This window comes from Homalodisca vitripennis, chromosome 2, assembly GCF_021130785.1.
Source record: "Homalodisca vitripennis isolate AUS2020 chromosome 2, UT_GWSS_2.1, whole genome shotgun sequence".
Lineage (NCBI taxonomy): Eukaryota > Metazoa > Arthropoda > Insecta > Hemiptera > Cicadellidae > Homalodisca > Homalodisca vitripennis.
The window spans coordinates 232838032-232860048 of record NC_060208.1 but is presented as its reverse complement, the minus strand read 5'-3'; the positions used below and the strand labels follow the sequence as shown (position 1 = coordinate 232860048).

The following is a 22017-nucleotide window of genomic DNA, read 5'->3' as shown; positions in this document are numbered from 1 at the left end:
CATGAATATCAGACCTGAATAAACAAACACTTTTCGTAACAGTAAACAAGATGACTGAGGTGAAGTACACAACCAGGGGTTTAACACGCCAAACAACATCAGGGCTGCAAACCGTCACCCGAGGAGTGCCCCAGGGATCTGTGCTCGGGCCAGTCCTTTTCATTCTGTACACCAATGACTTCCCCCCGATACATGGAAAACTACAGCAGCACAGTAATGTATGCTGATGACACTGTGCTCCTACTGAGTAAAAAACAACAAGAAGACCTTGAAATAGCTGCTTATACTGCCGTCAACATGGCAGTGCAATACTGTCATGGTAATGACCTTGTCGTGAATGAGAAAAAGACGAAGCAGCTAGTTCTAGGAAGGCATAAAGACACAACTGGAAGACTGCCTGAAGTGGAGGAGAGCAGTACTTCAAAATATCTTGGGGTGGTAATTGATGACACACTGGCATGGACCCAACACATAGACTTTCTTTGCAAAAAGCTCAGTGCGGGACTATATGTAATACGCAGGATGAAACACATCAGTGACACCGTAACAGCTAAAACTGCCTACTATGCTCTCTATGAGACTCATCTCCGATATGGAATAGTAGTCTGGGGAGGCACCACAAGGGGCAATCTGCAGCGGGTACTTGTCCATCAAAAAAGAGTCATCCGCATCCTTGCAAATTTACAAGCAAGAGAATCCTGCAGGCAGGCTTTCCAGGACTTGAAGATTCTCACCATAGTTAATCTCTATATCCTGGAGACTGTCACGCAAATACACCCTCAAATTCCCTGAGTCTATTGCAACTGGAAGCAGACTATCACAACTACAACACAACACCCGCCACGCCTTGAATTATTGCCTCCCTGTACATCATCTCGCATCCACAGAGAAGAAGCCGACATATGCAGGGGCAAATCTCTGGAATGCCCTCCCAGAAGAACTGAAGAAGACAGAACGACAGCAGTTTGGACGGCAACTGAAGCACTGGCTCCGAGAACACCCTTACTACACCCTCAAGGAATACTTTGAAAGAACTGACGACTAACAGATTGCTTTTCTGTCTTGTTTTTGTCTTGTTTTCTTATTTATGTATTGACGCATGTACTATTCTCTAAGATTATGTAACAATAAAGAACAATTAATTAATACATTTAACAAGACACCACCCACCGTAATGTAGTTGGTATCAAATTTAAAGCTAGTTTTACAAACAATGAATTTATTTGGAATGACTGCCATGCTATCTGTAAAACATCAAAATATCTCACTGAATTAGGTATGTAGACCACAAACAATCTGGTATTGAACCCCTCACTGCTTACTCACTTTGTAGCCTTCTCTGATAATGCTACAGACACACATTAGTTGTTATTATGAAGCATACCTCTAAATGGACACATTAAAAGATCTCCTAGCCAAAACTCCATCTTCTGGAAGTCACACTCAGCAACAGAGAGTATAAAAAGATTGTGGGTGCTTGCCTTTGTCTTTAGTATAGTTCAAAAACATGTGACTTGATGGGTTTGTGGGTGAACCCATCGCTAACTAATAACAATACACTGACACTAAGCTTAGTTGTGGTTATAATCAAAGCCTTTTATTTTTTTACTAATCATTACCATAATGGAGGCATTTTGGTATCTTCAGTTGCTATTTGTACCTTGAGGTTCTAGACCTTGAGAAAAGTTGGGTTAATTTTTGACCCAAACAGTCATCTGTGCAATCAAAACCATAATAGCTTTTACTGAATTTTAAGACTTAAAATCAGAAAAAGGTTGGTAAAGTAAAGAAGATTACTTTTATTAACAAATCATTCTTTGTAGCAAGTATAGCTACATTCGATCTAATTTTCTTAAACTTGCCTTACCAAAGAACATAATATATAATAATAAAGTTTAATATCTAAATTTACACCCAAATACAAAGCTTATAAGTAAATTTTCCTTTTTCTGTAAGAATGCCATCTTAAATCTGTTTCTTTCTCACATAAGCCAAGCATAACATGCATCTTATCTTGTTAAAAATTGAACTTATTTTAAGTTTTTGTATGCTCAAATAGCATTTGGTCCTTGTAAAAATTTATTTTTGATATAAAATAAAAAATGTTATAAAAAAGTGTTTCTTGTTTTTACAAAATACTAAACTTGAAATATTAGTTCAGCCCCTAGTTTTTTTTTTGGTATTACACAAAACAATCCCACTAATGCTTTATATAACAGTATTAATTGTTCTTATTTGTAGTTATATCAACTTTTTTATTCATTATGAAGAATTCAATATAAAACAATATTGTCAAGTTTAAAAACTTTTGATTTTTTTTAATAATTCGTAAATCAGGAAAAATTGAAACGGAAGTGTGGTGTTCTAATCCTGAAATTAAGAGTAGATATTCAAGATTAAAGATAAATATGTCTATTGAGTATGTGGTCTAGCTCCAAGTGCCACTTATACAGCCCCTTTATGTTATACCTAACTGCACTAATCTGGTCAGGATCACGCATTATGTGACCTAAGATGCAGAAGCTGCATGGCCAATTCTGCGCTGTAGCTGCACACAACACAATACCAAAATTGTTATTAAGTATTTTGATGGGTTGTACCCTTGCATTGTGATCATTTGTACGTGTAATCCTCTCCTCTACACCATAGTATAGCCATGAAAACCAATTGAACATTTTGGTCAGATAAACAATAATCTGGCTCCGTAACCAACCAGCTGTTTCTTTTCTCAGAGTTATGGCCACACCTTGGTTCCTTTCATTTTATTTGTTTACTCAATACAGTTAATTTATCTTGCATAGAAGCATATCGTAATCAGCTTATTAACTTAGAATAAGCTCATATAGACATTATTTTATTGTTAGAGGGAGAACTGGTGCAGTCTTAAATATTACAGGTGATATCTATAATATTTATGACAGGGTAGCCTAGAGGTGGTAATTGCTACTTCCCAGAGCGTGGGAAGCGACAGAGCTTTTACTCCCTGACAAGAATAGAAGTAGGCCTTCCATGAACCAAAGGATGTCGCCCCCAAGTTTATGGTAGGGTAGCCTTGGAGTGTGAAAGGCTGGACCTCACGCCTCGTGGGAAGAGCAATATTTCCACCTCAGGACAAGGGCTCAGAGTCACTCTTCTCGAATTAGTCTAGTTTCACAACTCACTAGGGTAGGGAGAAACAGCTCTCCACATTGCAAATAATTAGGACAGATAGCATCAGATATCTGTATTACAATACAGTCCACTTATTATCATTGCGCTGGTAGTAGGTGTCGATTTCATATAAAATTCATTAAAGTTTCATTTAAAGACTATAAACAATATTCCAATAGTCCAGGCGTACCATGTGCCACAAATCTTCACACTAGACATCCTGACTACACTAGGGTGCGTTCAACCTCAACACATACTTATTAAAGAATTATTCCAATGTGCAGCACTTTGTGATAATAAAAAATTATATAGGACATTGTGTTACTAGAGCCTATGTTTCAAGAATAACTAATATAACGAGGTAATGATTCATAATGTAACATTTTAGGACAAGTTTTCCCTTTCATTAACTTGACCAAAATTTCATCTAGTAGTCTATGCTCTAAATATTTTTTCAAAACTCCACAGTATAAACTTTGATTAAAATTTCTATGATTTGAGCGATATACACATATTTAAGACATTAAGAATTATGAAAACACAAAAATTAAAGAGGTAAAAATTAAGGGCATACAACCAGCAACATTTAAAAAGTGTACAATGTATACCCTAAGGCCTCCAGAGCTTAATAATGACCCTGAAAAAATAGATAACAGCAACAACTGTTAATTTAAATTTTATGATTCTTTACTTAGCAGCAAAATACGCAGTAGTAGTACATTAACACAACTGTTTGCGAAACAACTAAGTGAAGAAAGAACTCAATTTCCTTATTGTGGTATTAAATACAGAAATTATATACGTATTTTATTAAATGTGATAACAGTGCATCACAACAAGAACAATTACTTTGCAATGTAAATTACAAATTGCAATAAATGTAATTCATACACATCATTAGCCTATTGACATTCTTTGCCTTGGAGCAATTTACTCAAATTATTTTTATTTTTAAGCTTTTAAGCAAAAATAATTTTAAAAATAAGGGAACAAGATTTAATTTCCTTATATTTTATTGTATAAGTCAATTTACAAGAATACGTTCTATATTAAACTTAAACCTTGAACTAATTTCTCTGTTACAAATTTTACATACAAACAACCACATGTGGTTATTAAATCTATCTTAATTTTGAGTACATTGCAGCATAAAACTACAATGGGCACTACGGTCATTAGTCTTTGTGTGATAAAAACTGAAGGACATTTTTGATCTCAAATGGGTTAAACTTACGAATTTTTGTTAACGGCTCAATTTTAACTTTGATCTAAAATATGTAAATAAAAAGATGAAGACAAAGTTTGTGCCAAAATCCTTGTCTTTATATTCCACTATCAAAATGCTTCTAAAAAGCAGATTACAATTTATAAATTTTCAGTTGATGGCAACCCCTCCCTGCAGGAGGCAACACCATAAATTTTTAATATGTAAAAAACTCACTATTGATTTAGATTTACCCTGTGAGTTTCAATTTTTTATCTCCAACTGTTTAAAAATTATACTATCCCATTTTAATAGCGATGGCATTAAATTATTTCTGATGGAAGAAATTATTGAAGTGAGAAATAATAGTAAAAGGATGATGATTTATTATAAGTCCTTAATTGTAAAATTTCCTTAACAAAATTACTTTCAAATTTATTTTTTGGGGATATTTCAACTCCCCAATCAAAACAATATTAATGTAGAACATATGAAAACTACTCATTTCCAAAATGGAGTATGGTTGAAAGTCAGTGCCCAAGTCAGACATCAATTTATACTGAAATATTGAAGCATTAATGTGTTAAAACTAGACTCACTTCTCCTCTGCGAGCCGGGACTGTGCAGGGAATCATTGGTCTGCGCGCTAGTATGTAGTGCTGAGTCCGAGTTGGTGCGCCGCCAGCTGGTGTCCGTGGGTGGGGGCGAGAGGTACGGTCCACTTGAGTAAGGAGACGTGTCGATCCGTTTCTCTACCGGACGAGACCGCATGGGCCCCCCCACCCCCATGGTGCGACCTCGCTCCCTATACACGATCTGGGGGTCCCCTCTCGTGCACTTCATCTCCTCTAGGTTGCTCAGTGCCGACTGAAACAGTTTTCTTTTGTTAGCACCATATGATTTCGTTTAGACAATGTGAGAACTGTAAGAATTTCAACAAGTTTTAAGAAAATTGATGTTCCATCATGAGCCTGAAAATCTTGAAAATAAGACTTGATAATGGAATAAAATCCTTGAAGTGGAATAAAAAAATAATGTTCTATTAGTGCACAACCAGTTTACAACACCAAGACATGCCCTGACTATGGAAGATAAAAAAAAGTTCACACTGAGAACTCCGCTATGACTGAAGGTGTTTTTCTACAGTCTATTATGATTGGCGAATCCAGCTATTGACTGCAATCTGTAGACCTTCTTGGTTGCATACTGACATAGGAAATACACATTTTATTGCTACCTACACTTTATTTACCATTTATCTTTTAGTACAGCTATAATACAGTGTATTCAGAAAGTAGTTTATCCACTAACATTGGTCAAACACATTGATTGTTCATCTAGTGATCTGCAACTACTTGAACACAAAATGAGGTGCTTGTTAAAAGATTTTGCTGATATCTTACAGATTGTTGAAGTTGTCTCGCATAGGATCTAAAATAGCAGTGGTATATGATATTCTATCTTAACTAGTTGTATAGGGTTTTCACAAAAGACCTCGGGAGTTTTAAGGTTACATATTTTCAAATCAGAAACTTAATTTAATATGTTATACCTCATTTTAAAGGTAATACAACCAAGTCATTTTTACAATTCAGTATATTTTAATTCGGGCCCCACTAGTGGCTCGGGACACATCAAAACGATATTCCAGTTCTTTCCATATCTTGGTTGCCACACAAGCATCTGTTGCCTGATCAATGGTTTGGGTGTTTCACCAACAGTAGTTGGCAGTAAAGCTGATTGTTTATTTTGATAATACCATAGCAGACACTCACTCAGTTAGTGTGGTGCAATGGCAACACCTCAACAAAAGGTGTAATGTGTTATTTGGCTTGTAGAAACTGGTTCAGTTGTTACAGTTCAGAGGAACTTTCGACACAATTATAATGATGTGCCTGCTGATAAAACCATTCAGTGGCTAACTGCATTTAGAGAAGCTGGAAGAGTGTTGAAATAAGTCGCCTGGTAGGCCTCGTGTATCAAAAGAGAATGTGACACAGCCTCGAGAGTTAGGAATTCCTAGATTAAATTTGGTGTAGCCTCATTCATGACAGTTATAGGGCCCCTCATTTTTGTTAAAAACACTATCAATGGTGATATCTATTGTGACATGCTGGAGGAGCATTTTTTCCTCAGTTAGAAAACATTGAGGCGGAGAAGAGCTAAATCCACTTTCAGCAAGATGGAGCACCGTCCCACTTTAGTTTGCATGTGAGGAAAACACTCGATACTCGGTTCGGCAACAGGTGGATTGGAAGGGACGGAACTACTCCTCGGACTCCAAGGAGTCTAGATATGACTTCTTTAGACTTTTACTTCTGGAGACATGTAAAGAACCTCGTATATACAGAGAAGATTCGAAATATAAAACCATCTCAGGCAACGGATACTTGCTTGCATAGCAACTGTCACCCCAAATATGCTGGCCAGGACATGGGGAAAGCTAGAATGTTGCTTTGATGTGTGCTGTGCCATTTTTAAATTTACTTAATTGTAAAAGAATCTTGGTTACATTACCTTTAAAATTATGTATAACATATCAAATTAAGTTTCTGATTTAATTAAAATATTAAATACCAAAACTCCGGAATTCTTTTATGGAAACCCTATATATCACATCCTTATTTACAATTCGTTATTTGCTTTTCCTAATAACAAGAGTGTTAATGTAAATAACATTGACAACTTCAGATGAACCAAGTAAATATAGGTAAGGAAGACCAGCCAACAATAGAACATGCATTAAGTGAAGCTTATAAGTAACAGACAAAATCATTGCCAAGTAACTACTGATAAAAATTGAAATGTTGGAAAATACCACTGCGTACTAGAGTTCATATTTTTTTGACATGTGGTATTGCTCCGATTTGAACACCAAATCCACTAGTTCTAATAAAACATAAAGAAGAACTGCAGACACATCTAATATTCTACACTAATAGCAGTTCAATCAAAAGCTGCATATGGTTTGGATCTTGTGTACAAAACTAAAAAAGGTCTTAAAACACAAAATTCATCCACACCATTCATGGTAAGTATATTTTTTCATTCATGAAATAAAATATTTGATTATAAATCATTTTAATTTGATTGTATACCTTGAAACCAATAAATGTCAATTTATTAGTACACAACAATCTTTTCAACAATTTATTAGTAAAAAGAAATGTTTTCAAGACTCCGGTGATTTTCATTAAAATTTTTATTATTTAGTCCATTAAATGGTTACATAAAATTACCAAGAGTCTTTAGATAATAAATAAAAAATAAGAAAAGTGTCCAGGAAATTACAATTATACCTCAAATACAGTTTAGTAAATATCTAACATTTTTTATCTCCAGAATTTTTTCTACAACTGATGGAACACACATACATAAAAACACTCACACATAAACATGAATACGGACTGGTTCACAAGACCCACTGAGGACATTTGATTAATGTTTCTACCAAATACATGAAAATAAGTACTCTGCCCATTATACAGTACAAATTTGTCCCATACTAAACAGTGAGGGAATTGAAATTTCTTTGCAGTAATGGATAAAAGATTTTTCACTGGGAAAACACTTAGGAAACCTCTAGAACAAATCTGTCAGGTCTTCTGCACAGCTTTTGTGCGCATCCATGATAGGATATTAAGGATGGGTGAGTGACAGATTGGACACAACCACCAAGAGGAGTTTCTTGCTTATTACCCGGGGGACCAGGGTTCAAAATCTGATTCAGGCATGATGACGTTTTCATACAATAACAAATTACTACCTAAGCCAAGTAAGTTAAGTAATGTGATAAGCTCAATATTAGTTTTACTGATGGATTAACTCAGTTGCCCAACTGACAGCAAAGAGATGTTTGATTTGCCATTAGATTAATGCTTGAGATATTTCACTCCTCAAAACATAAATGTTACAGAGCTGTCTAGTCCGACACATTGAAACTTATTTCATCAAGAAAATATTAATTAAAAGATAAGCCACCAGAAACTATCTCATATATCTGGCACATTTATTTATTTTATTTGCTTTGACAATACAAGTATTGTGTAGCAAAACGATAATATATTTTTACTGCCTGTCTGCATGATACATAAAAAACGAACTGACTATAGACTTTAAATTGTGCATGAATCTTCATTTGCATATTGAGCTCAATTATAGTGCATGTCACTCCATGGGATTTGGCTATCAAATTTTTAATCTCGTGACATATTAAAACATGTAGCTTAAGTATTCCAACACGTACAACTTCATTTTATGGTGATTTGGCGTGTAACCCAACTTAATAAAAAAAATGTGAATTTATCGTGTGTCAAAAATATCTCGAGAAAGGTTTCCTCTGTAGACTTCAAAATTTTCCATGAAACTTCATTTATACATAAAAAAATGAGTTCTATGATGGTACGTGTCCAACCATGGAATTTAGCTATGTCACTGAAGCCTATCTATTAGTAGGCTTTGTTTGCTGGGGAATGTACTAAGGTTTTTCCATATGATTGTCTGTCATTCTATCTGTCAATTGTGAAACGAGTTTTAGACTTCAGAAATTTTGTTTTGAACCTTAGAGAAGCCTGTTGCGCGACACATGGTGTGGCATACCTTGTACATCGGTTTAGGAAGTTTAATTAATAGTCCTATTACAGGTTGTGACCGACGATTTTAAAACCTGTTCAGTGTATGTTAAGAAGATTCATGAATATTTTGAGATCTGAAACCACGATCATAAACATTACTCCTTGAATTAGTTTCATCTATATGAATAATTTAAAACGACTTCATACACAAAAAACTTGAAAATGTTAATTACATTTGTGATTTATAAATTTTCAAACTGTTTATTTTCATTTATAGTCCTATTCAACTAGATATGTTAGCCAATTTACAATGATATCCTTACTAAAAGTTACTTTTTAACTCAATTATAAATTTGAATATATAATAATTAAATATATTTGATTCTTTGTAATTTAATACTGTTTTGGAGATCTTACAGTAATTATTAAAACAACGAACTGATCAAAAGTAAGATTAATATTAAATTTACTGTTCATGAAAGGACGACACTACAATAATTATAATTAAACCTAAAGTGAAAAAATATATATAATATAATAATTTTGAGAAGGTCTTACTAATAATGTTCAAAATCTACAATATTTCAATTTCGGCACAATAAGACTAATTGGTTAAATTAATATAACCTGCCTTGGAAAATTTTGTATTTGTAAAAATACAAAAAAAGATAGTATAAAATGTCTAGTATCTCCTTCATTCATTTATCAAGTAGATAAAATTCTGCAGTTTTAAACACTATTGCAGCAGTTAGAATTAGTTATAGATTATGTCACCACACCAACCTCAATGTAATGGTTAATTCTATGTTAACAGCAATTGTAACATTGACAAAATAAATGAAAGCAAATTGTTAAAACTTATATGACAGACAATTGAACGGGAGGATAGCAAAGCCAGGGATCGTGCGAGGAGAGGAGGCATACCTTAAGATCAACTGAGGAGGTAGTTGCTATGTTGTTCACATTTGGGAGTGAACCACCTCGAAACGACCCCAAATTTTGGTTAATACGCAGATGCTGCTTAGGCAAAGGATTTCCCTGTAAAATAAGAGTACCACAAACCATACTACAAAAGCCATAAAGAGAAAGAAGAAGTAGTAGCTTAAGCTGTTAGTTAATACGCTTGCATGCAATTCACAATACAAAACACTCCATATTCTCATGCAATGAGTACCAAAACCAACCAGCAAAATATACCTAAGTAACTTCACATTATTACTAAAATAAGTTATTTTACAGTACTTAAAATTTGAACAAATTAGAAATCATCTAACAATTATTAAACTTGGATTTTTAAAGAATGGAAGCACTCCTACTTTTACAAGTTTTTTGCATAAGAGTTCCGCTTTTAAATTAATTATATGGACCGGTTACGTCCTGGATCGTTACTAAAGTCAATTCATTTCAATAACTAACCTGTACAATTTTGTATCCTTTAAAGCCATTAGATTAGTGACAGAGTGCTTGGCCACATAGTTCACTCAGTATTAAAGATGCCATAGTTAAAACACCAGCAAACCCAGCCAATATAGCTCTGATTGGTAAAGGAATATAGTGTTATCATTTATGCATAATGACAATGTGTTTATCAAAAGATATCTGTAAAACTCCTATCTGAAATCTGATCTCTTCTTCAGGTAAATAAGTAACCTAACACATAATTACAAACTAGTTTAAAATAAACAAATTATACCCGAGCTTGTGATACGGAGCTTGTGAGTCAGGAATCACAACTACCATGTTGTGTGTCAACTTCACTAACTCTAAAACATGCACTTAATATAAAACACAACACTAATTATTCAAACTGAACATCTTGTGAAGAGGGTCAAGTATTGGAGCTACGTGAGGAAGAAAATGGTTGTAATAATTTGCCATGCCTAAGAAGGAGCTCCTTTATGTTCTGGGGTCGTTTATAATGAGTGATTGCATCAATCTTGTCTTTGATTTTGTGTAGACTATCTTCATCAATCAAATGTTCTATATATTTAATATTTCTTAGGCAAAATTTGCATTTATCTCTATTTAATCAAAATCTCTGTTACTACATAGCTTTTCAAACACTGCCTAATCTTTCTAGTAGTCCTTCTCGTGTCACTCCTTGAACAATGATATCGTCAAAAAGTAAATTCACACCATTTAACCCTTACAGGACCATCGTCAACTTAAGGTTCTAGACTGAGTGTGCAACACCGAACATTAGGTGATTAATACGATAAGGACCGTTATGTGTATTTAATATTTGCATTTCTGCACTCTGGTCAACCGCTTCCACTTGAAGGTAGGCATTGCTGATATCTAGTGAGCAGAAATACTTTCCAACGTTCATTTCTGTAAATATATCTTCGACTCTGGGTATCGATAATGATTATCTTTAATGAACTTTTTTGGGAAACCTTATAATCAGCACAAATACGTACATCTCCTGTCAGCTTTACAACTGGTACAATTGAGGTTCCCCATTCTGAATGTTCCACCTTAGTTACGATACCCGCTTCTTCCAACTGATCAAGTTATTTCTCACTTTCTCTCTGAGAATACAGTAAACTTGTCAATTTCTAATAAAAACTGGTTTCGCACCCTCTTTCAGTTTAAAATGTTCTTTTGCTGATTTAACAAGGCCATTGCCTTCTACGAATAAGTCATTATATTCACTTAGTAGTATATCTTTTAGTGCAAATGGTTTTGATGCTGGCTAAGTATGATCTAAGTATATTTTTTTAAACTATTCTCTTTCAAAATTAAATGGACCTTTGCTTGATAACCTAAACATAAAATCGATTACATTTCTGATCAACATGCTATAAGAGCTATTTATAATAAAAATTGTTCAAAGACAATACAGATCAAAGTGAATAAAAAGAAGTAGTCGCAGTAACTATTATGAATTAATAGCATTTTATTGAAACAAAGTGAGTAAACAAACACCTGCTATATGTAAGTAGTTGCTACTACAGGCTGTCTGACACAGATAGTAGTTGTTATTTCCTTACTATCTACTGCATCATAGTAATTGCCCTTCTTTTATCTATTGCATCATAGTAATTGCCCTTCTTTTATCTATTGCATCATAGTAATTGCCCTTCATTTGAGAACTCCTGACTCTCTTTTTCCTGAGGTGCACAACAAGATAAGCGTGTTAGGCTCAATTTCCCAATGAGATGCTCAAATTACCTTTTGTCGATTATGTTCATTAATAACGCAGAAAGTACTGATAGTACTCTGAAAAAAGCTGTGTGAACATAACGCTGCTTATTCTTCTTATAACAGTAAAGTAAAGATATCTTTTTTTATCAGGTGAAGTTAGGGCTAAGAAGCTCTCTCTAACACTTAACCTGGGGACCAACGGCTTAAAGGTGACTTCCGAACCACCACCAATGGCTGGGCCGGAGGGCTGCTTGTAAGGACAGGATCGCTTAGCGATCACCCATCCAAACAGCAGCCACGCTCAACGTTGCTTGATCTGGTTATCTTCCGATAACCATTGTACCCGCTACACTACGCCATTGGCATCGTTGAAAGTAAAAACTTGCATGTGTAATATAAATCTTGTGCTTCCAAAGACTCATCTTCAACCATTCCAACTTAGAATCCTGGATTGGTCATAACATGTGAAAATTTCTATATTTTGTCTCAAAGTTTCTTCTTTCGTCTCATCAATTTCACACACTCAGCAGTTAAAAAAAAAATTGAGACATTCTTTCTTAAACCCGCTTAATGCACAAAAACTTCAAGGGTGCAAGTGGGATGAGAATGGCTATACTGGCCTCCGTAGTCTGGCGATTTGCATGTTCCAACAAGCAGGTGCCGGCCGCAGTAAATTATCACAATTTGTTCAATTAAAGCAGTATTAGAATTAGTTTTAAACTATAGTTTACTAAACTACCCACCCAAAATAATGACTTTACACGCTCCATAATGTCACCAATAATGATTTAATTTTAAGCGCATGTGGTCAAGAATAAAAGTTAAAAAGGGTAATTTGATAACATCTTTTATGTACATTATTAAAAAATCCTAAAATTACATACTCAAAAACAGTACACTTGTACCTATCTTGCATAAGAATTGGTACTAATAGGATCAAAAATTTCTGAGTTATGAATGTTCAAAGTTGCAGCTTAGTTGAAAACCTCCAAAAACCGGCACCTTTTTTTGTTTTTATTGACTCATGTCAATACTTTAAAAAAACTTTAAAACTTAAAGTTATTATTTATAAATAATTTGGTTTATATGTAACAAAAATAAAATAAATGCAGAAAATAACAAGCCAAATTGTAATTTAACTCCTTTAACTTTAGCTCTACTAGTTAGTTTGTGTATCTATACTCTGTATCTATTATCGGGTACAGATATTCATACTCGGGTATCTATACATTTTAATCTAAGACTAACTATGCCACACTCTACGAATAAGAAGCAATTACTGGAGAAAGATAGTAGTTGTTAAATCTTATTCACATGAATCAGCAGCAAATATTACGGGGTTCGGTCAACGTAAACAAGTACTATCCTTTGGTAACACTTTCATTCACTGGAAACACGTAACTCCTTCAAAATCAGTGTTACAAAGCAAATACTACTTTTTATTCATTTCATCTAATGTTAACTGGTTTAGTTTTATACTTTCTTTTAAGGAACCATACCAAAAAATCACCCTTTAGGAGTGGTGAACTATCTGGGTACTCTACAATCATGTTACTAAACAAATGGGCAGTTTTTTCACCAGGATGCACTTGATCCATAGTTAGAACTATTCTCTTAAACTCCTTAACTTTCATTGAGGTTAAAATTGTAATAAAATTTAAAAACTAAAATCCTAAATCTATTACATACTAGTCATGTTCAGTTTAAACATACTACTGACAAATTGTTATTTGTCAATATATCAAAGTAGGTTTCACCTGTTAGGAGTGGTGAACTATCTGGGTACTCTACAATCATGTTACTAAACAAATGGGCAGTGTTTTCACCAGGATGCACTTCCATAATTAGAACTGTTCTCATAAACTCCTTAACTTTCATTGAGGTTAAAATTGTAATAAAATTTAAACACTAAAATCCTAAATCTATTACATACTAGTCATGTTCAGTTTAAACATACTACTGACAAATTGTTATTTGTCAATATATCAAAGTAGGTTTCACCTGTTAGGAGTGGTGAACTATCTGGGTACTCTACAATCACGTTACTAAACAAATGGGCAGTGTTTTCACCAGGATGCACTTGATCCATAATTAGAACTGTTCTCATAAACTCCTTAACTTTCATTGAGGTTAAAATTGTAATAAAATTTAAACACTAAAATCCTAAATCTATTACATACTAGTCATGTTCAGTTTAAACATACTACTGACAAATTGTTATTTGTTATATATCAAAGTAGGTTTCACCTGTTAGATTACTGTCTATCACAAACGGCCTGACAATAATGTTTTAAAACGGTACTTTGGTATTATACCGACCACACCCAGACATGAATCGTTATTTGACATTTTGCTTTTACTGATTACTAGATTAGCGTAGAACAATATTTCGTCAATGTAAAACAGGAATTGTCTTATCGCAAACCCCTCCCCATCCTCAGACAGAGGTCAAAGTCGAGCGGTCTAGTAGATAACGTGATTGCAGAGTCTCGCCGCCCTTTCAGCTGGTGCGTCGCTTTGTTGTACTTCCGTGTTTTACCCCTACATTTCTCCAAACAAAAATTCAACGAAAACAAACATTACCAAACAAAAACTAAATTCTTTATTGAAAAAACAACACAAAACTTGTTTTTATTCTTGATCACACTCCGCCACCCAAAATGGGAGTGCCTCTGCCATCCCGCTGAAGCCCGCGCTAATGTCAACGAAAGAAAAACATCCCTCGAGATAGTACCTGTCAGTAAAATATCAAATTCTAGAGGGGATGATCAGAAATATAAATTGAATTGTAATGGAAAGGCAATTATGTACCGTGCAAAAAACTCAAATAATCATGTGATGCCGCGCGCGCGGCCTGCAGTAATCGGGATTCTCGAGAAAGATAAGATAACAGCGACATTAATACCGATCACAATACCTGGAAATGCTTGTTGATTGATGGAATGTTAGTTCTGTTACTCAACTACATCGTTTTATAACGTTCTAAGTTCATTGAAAAAGGTTAAAGCGTTGGGGGCATATAATGGAATCTGACCCCATTGATAATCGTTGTAAGTTTGTAATTTTGTAATTAAAGAGTTATTTTTTTTTCGTTTTATCATGTTTGTTTCTATACATTTATATTTTTGTGTTCTTCATACTGGTGTGGTCGGTATAATCCCAAAGTACCTTTAAAACTATTCCAGTCCAGACATTCACTTTCTGAGACCTTTGTGTGTGTGGCCTTTAATGAACCAATGCGGATTATGGTTCCTCCAAAAACGACAATTATGTGTCCATTTAGTAAGAAAATTGTTGTATCAAAAAAAAAATATCAAGCCTATTGTTTAAAAATGATAGATTTCATCACACTTTTTCACCATTATTTTTCAAAACTGTGTTTGTCAGTCAAAATCATCCTTTGCATGTAAGCTTATAGGGGTAGAGTTATTTTATCGCACTGATGGCCAGAGGCATTTCTGATTTGTACTTATACGTCCTCAGACCAAGCGCCAGATTGTCCAATGTGATCTGAGGTTGGAAAAATTGGTTGATCCTGGCTTCAGTGGTGCTTTCCCACACTTCTGGTGAAAATAAAAACATCCCTCAAGATAGTACCCAATTCAAGTTCAGATCACGTGAATGCTTGTAGAGATTATCTTTAACTTTGATAATATTAGTAACATATGATAACATAATCTAAACCTACTTATATTGCGTGGTAGTAAGTAGTAGCCTATATAGGGACAGAGTACCATCCTTCTCGCCGACATTGCTTTCTTTTGGGAGGTAGAAATCAAGAACTGATCTTCATAATGACATGTAATCTTTACAATAAGTCAAATAAAGTCTGTTATTTCTAATAATTTGGTTTTTATACATTCTCAATAGTAAAATCTCATCCAAAAATAGTGGTTTCCAGCTGTAATACCAAAGTGCCAAATCTTTTAAGAGATCATACTATTTTAAAATATTATAGATTTGTTCTGTTTCAGGGGCTGAACCTTCCTTAAATTATTATATCAGAACTTGATTTATCTCTATAAGAACTAATTATCATTGGTTAAAATCACGCCACACAAGTCATAATTGTCTATAATATATTCAAATTATTTTTAATAACAACAAATCTAGTAAAATGCTTAAGAATGCCTGTTTTTAATTTCTGAAATTTCAAACTCAAAAGATTACAAGTTTACCCAGGAAATTCCTCATTGTAAACCTCGATTCGTCTTTTAAACATTGTAGCATATATCTCAGTTACTAAACAGTATGCTTCATTTTTCCTACACAAACAAGACTAAACTGTTCAATTCTAAAGAGACTAGGATGGATAAACTGACATTTTAGTACAAATATATGATAAATTGAACAATATAATTAGATTTCCCATCTAAAATGTTATTGATCTAGATTCCATTAAATAAAAATGATAGTGGGAACTGGTAAATATAAACTGAAAACAAATTTGCCTGCATTTATTGAATGCAATTTGAACTGCCCTTTGGAATAAAATAATTAGAAGACAAGTCTAAAACTGGCTATAAATGTGTGACTTTATAAATTTTAAAATAATAATTAATAATCCATGATAAGTTGTAACACAAAAATGTACCACAAAAAATTCAATGATACTATCTACTATGGTCATGATAAGCAAGACAAAAACAATTTGTTTACTAACAAGAGGGTCATATCTATCTGCAAGATGTAAAACATTAGAGATAACTTCTGTCAAACTAAAACTATGTGGAATTTCAACATTAAAATAATGGTAGAATTAGCTATAAAACATCCTATAGACATCTAAGATATACAGTATTAATCTAAAAAGCCCAAGTGAACATTACAATGTATTCTAGAACTAATAGGCCTATGATGTGCTTGAACTGATGATTCAATATTTATATAAAATAATAGAGAAAGCTCATAAAATTCTTTAGTACTTACTTTACTTGTTGCATCAGACACTTCCCGCATTATTTTCTCAAACGCTGCAGTTTCTTCTGCCTGTTTAGCCGTATGTAAAGCTATTTTCTCACTGAATTTTCTTGGGTTCGCCATGATGGCTGCTGAGCTTTTCAATTTTTGGCAGACCACGAACTGTTGTTGTTTTCTGCTATCAAAGAAGAATGCGGTGAAACTCATACGCAACCAGATATATACTTGTACTATATGTCTGTTTAAAAAAATGAGCAGTTAAAAAAAAATAAAAACAAACACTATTTTAATATAGTCTGGTGTGTTATACACATATTTTATTTCGGAATAAAATTTAGATATAAATCATTTCTACAGTGAAAAATGATAAGAGATTAAAAGTCAGTATGCTTTAATACTATAATAAAAACAACAAAAGGTTAAAATTTTCCGAATTGCTCTAGTTTTCTTTCATGTTGAAGTAAGGACATCAATAGAGAACTAGAAATTAAAGTAAAATCGATTTTTTTAAGATTAAGAAGAGTTGTGTATAACTTATTAATCGACTTGTGTAACTGTATGGATGTTTGGTAACGAAGCTATAAAGTAATTTCAATGTTAACTACAACCCCAAACATTTGTAAAATCAGTACTTACTATCTAAACAATAGATTGGTTTCCTAACGAGAAAAAATTAAAATTTTGGAAAAAATTTACTTTGCTGAACACAACTCCAATTTAATACATATTGACAAGTTTAAGAGACACGTATTTTTAAAGTGACTACTTCTTTTGGCGGGCTATAGATGTATTATTTTTCACATCTTTCAAAGTAGAATGACAGCTTTGCCGAAACAAACAAACCGTTATATAAACATCTTAACTGAACTAAAAAAAGTTGACGTTAATGAAAAATCTGCAAGGAAAGATTACAAGGGAATAGAAACCGTAATAACGTACAACATTATATATAATTAGGAGAATAACGAAACGCTTCTTTAATCTAGAAGTGTTTTACAATAACTTGTTTTCTAACGGTTCGATCAGTTTTCTAGTATTAATATTGACGTAAATGTTGTCCGAAATATCGCATCGTCTGGATCTAACACTGCTTAGATAGACTTTCTTTGGTTATGGAATATTTCAGGTTAGGTTACGTTCTAATTTAAAAGCTACCAAAATTTAAAAAATGAATTCATACCGGTATTCTGATATTAGCGGCTATGTTTACTTTAACTTAATAAAACACTTCCAAAGCCAAATAATGAGGCGCCATGGGATTTCCTGAAGCCTATTAGCCTAGAGCCAACAATTAGAGAAGGAAATAAAACGCCAAACAATCGTTGCAAAGAGACTAAAATATATTGTAAAGTACTGGGTCTACGAACTAATTATGAATCCAATGTAACATTGGCTAACTTACTGCATCGTTTAATAGCAGTATTCAAAGCTAATCGGATTCTAAATAGAATTTTAGCACGGATAATATTAGTTTCTATTCCAGTTTCGCCCTAACGAGATTTAAAGAAAGGATTTAAAATAACTGATTCAATCTTTTCTAGCTAACAATGCTTTTGGTAATTTAATACCGAAAGAAATTTAGTCTTTCAGTTGATTATAATATTATAACCTTTACTCAAATATACTGGGCCATACCTTACATTCACTACTTAAAACAGATTTTATTACAAATCTTTCTGAGGAAACGTCAAAACCACTCATGGACTTTTTAAACAATTAATTACAGCAACTATCTTAATTTTAAAAGTTCTTTAAGACTATCACTTATTCAATTTACTGTACACTCTTTTAAATACAATTTGCCCCAGTTATTTATCAAAAAAATTTCAGTTTGAAATAATTAAACAAAGGACAAGGTCCTTACTATATATTCCAGTTCATCGAACAACTACTTTTAGTAAATTGTTTACAGTTTCTGCCTGCCATTAGTGGAAAGCTCTTGCACTATACATAAGAGTGCTCGCTTCGGGGTGTAGACCCTTGATGCTGAGGGCTCTACGGGCAGTCTTGGCCAATTGAGGTGTGGCACTTGGAAGCAAGTTGAATAAAAACGAGTGTGCCTGGTAATAAGAGTTAAAATGTGTCTGTATTTAAATTAGATTATTGTTGTTTTAAGCTATGTTTATTATCATTTTTACTTAATTATTTTAAATAAAAGGCAATGGTATTATATTTAATTATTGTTTTTTGTTTTATTTCAACGGTTTTACAATTTCAGAAAAAGTTATGACAACAAAGAAATTAATTAAATCGAATTAAACAAGAAATTATAACAATGGAGCGCGTATGTGCGTGTTCCTCTGCTTTTGTGTTTACATTAGTGTGAAAAGAAACATTCAGTTATAACTTTAATGAAAGGAGAGATCTTCATGTTGACAGAGTCGACTGCTGTAAAGATTACACAGCCCACTCTCTGTATCCTGGACATCGTACTGTTCTGGCTGAAGAGGGTCCATTGCTGCAGTCTTACGAAAAGCTTCTAGGGTCTGATTCCAGTAGGCACTTGCAGGTTGATTCTCTCGAACAGTCGTAGATAGTTGATGAGGGTGTTCAAGATCTTTTACAATAAAATGTCATCTGAATCCTACTTTGAGCATCCAGCGGCAATAATTTCATGTCCACTGCCATCTCTTTGACCGGAACATACCTACTACCTGTTAGTAATAGGTACCTAACGTACCATAGATCCTGTTACCTGCCCACAAACCTCACGAATTTTTCCTATACATGTTGGAGGGTACTGATTTGATCAACGTGGAAGGGTGACGACGTAACTGTCGAGAACCCCAGTTTTTGCTTCATGAGGTAGAAGTATATAACTCTGAGGGCTCTGCTGCTGCATGTGACGCTTGTGGGTCTAGTTACAAACACCGGAAGATGGCTGACTCGGCTCACTACATCGATTTGTGCTCCTTGGGGAGATCAGACATGAGGAGCACACCAAGGTCAAGAATGGTGTTAACCCTTTTGATGGTGCTGTCCAGAAGCTTTTACTGGAAATCAAGGCCAATTTCCGTCCTCCCGAAAGAGACCATGAAACTCTTCTTGACATTGAAAGCCATGTAGTTCTTCAGACACCAAATCATGCTGTTCTCTTGAAGGGGAACACAGTTATCTTTATTGTCAACCTCCACAAAAATCTACATGTTGTCTGCAAAAAGTCCTTACTTACGTTGGCAGACAGGCAGGTCACCACATCAGATGTGTAGATGTTAAACAGATAGGGACTGAGAAGAGAACACTGTTGTACTGCTGCAGATGTTGACATTAACTTATTGGAAAGTGTTGATTCATACCCGACGAAGAGCCTTCAACTAGTATTGGTAAGGTATGACTCCAGTACCACTCCAGTAGAGATCCTTTGACTCTATATCCTCTTAGCTTGTTTAGGAGAACTGTATAGTCCACTTTGTTGAAGGCTTTCAAGAAGTCAATGTAATGTTCACCTGATTAGCTCTCCCAAAGGCTAATCATTAAATGTAAATATGTTAGTTAAATTATTTTTGAGTTTAAGTGATAGAGATAATTTTATAATCCCAAATTCCCTTCTTATTAAGGTTATTTTTGATTTAATTTCATTTATAATGAAATAATATCTTTTTAACCCATCCAAGTTTATTAAATGAACTCATCTATCTTTGCCAATATTTCATAATAATTATTCACTATAAAAATTACTTTTTTACAGAATCCCTAAACCCTTTATCACATCTAGTTAGTATTGTTGTTATAAAAACTCAAGTACATTGCTTTTTTTCAACTACTCATAGATTTCTCCAATCTGTGATTTATATTAGAGAGGTGCTTGTCTTGACATATCCGAAGGCTTTGATTTTTCCTTTGCTGAATTTATTATGAACTTGTTTACCTTGACTGAGCGATAGGTGTGACGTTTATATTTAATTAATTGTGAAACGTCTGTTTTTTGGTGTCCTTGACTTTGAGAATTATTTGTTTGTAGTATTAATTTCCACATTCTTTTTTTAGTGTTTGTTTTTAGGCTTATCTGCTCTATCAATAGATCATCCTTCACAATCACAATCTGCTAAACATGTAAACCTATTCTTTAGTGCCAAACCTGGATAAAGTTACAGTACAGGAGTTTTAATTTCATGCTTTTTTGTCAAATTTAAGTATTTTTGCTAAGCCATAAATTATTGTTCTAGATAGTGAGTATGAGACTTCACTGGTAAATAGCAATCTATTACTTTGGGTTCAGGCAGAGGCAACAAGCAAAATTAATTCTTTAAATAATTATTATCAGATTTAGTAAAATGCCAAATAAACTATAAAAAGAACCGTTTTTCAAACAGTTTACTGCCTAAAAACAATTCTTTATTAATCAAACATATATACCATACTAAAGATTTCGCATTTGTCATACATATTTGACTTCTACAAGATTAACACTCATTTTATGGTGAAATAAATAGAAAGCTCGTCTGCTAATATCTTGAGAGTTTGAGGCATACATAGTGTCAGTCTGGTAGAAATCAAGATAGGGAAATATCTAGTACTAAGTTCATTAAAACAAGTTCAGAATTTAGTATTAAGACACAGAACTACTACAGTATGCTTGAGGGAAAAGAGGCTGAAATTACAACTGAACGTGATTGTGAACTTTTAGATGAAAGCTTGCCTACACCAACATAACACAAAGTACTTTTTTGTGCAGACAGCCATGACCGTGATCTTGCTTGGCATTTGAACGGAGCTCAGGAAACATAATTATGAAGCTGTAAGGTTTATAAGACCAGATGGTTGAGCAAGGGATATACTGAACACAAAAAAATATAAAAACAGAAAACGTAAAGGAAAACAATGTACTGGTTTTAGTGTGTGGGACCAATGATGTTGCAAGGAAAGGGGTTGAAAACACTTTTTTAAACTTAACATCTATGTTACAAAACTAACATTATCATTGTGAATATACCAAAAAGATGTTTGGTTAATTGGTCATGTATAAATAGAGTAGTTTCTGAAACCAAATGGTGTATGAAAGACTTCTGCAACAAGTATACC

The 22017-nt window shown here is 33.8% G+C and overlaps 1 protein-coding gene across 5 annotated transcripts in view; it reads right to left on the bottom strand.

Annotated features, from left to right (window-relative positions):
* The window catches only part of LOC124355489 (CREB-regulated transcription coactivator 1), a 66371-nt gene extending 49208 nt beyond the window's left edge, over window positions 1–17163 (bottom strand). For 4 of the 5 annotated variants that reach the window (XM_046806640.1, XM_046806642.1, XM_046806643.1 and 1 more), the window contains exons 1-2: window positions 9853–10008; window positions 4954–5221 (exon numbers count right to left, since the gene is read on the bottom strand). In XM_046806640.1, the coding sequence (XP_046662596.1) occupies window positions 4954–5221; window positions 9853–9993 (409 nt within the window). In that variant the 5' untranslated portion in view covers window positions 9994–10008. Of the gene's footprint in view, window positions 1–4953; window positions 5222–9852; window positions 10009–17004 lie in introns of those variants that run through there. The other variant, XM_046806641.1, reaches the window with a different exon arrangement.
* Between the last annotated feature and the right edge of the window lie 4854 nt (window positions 17164–22017).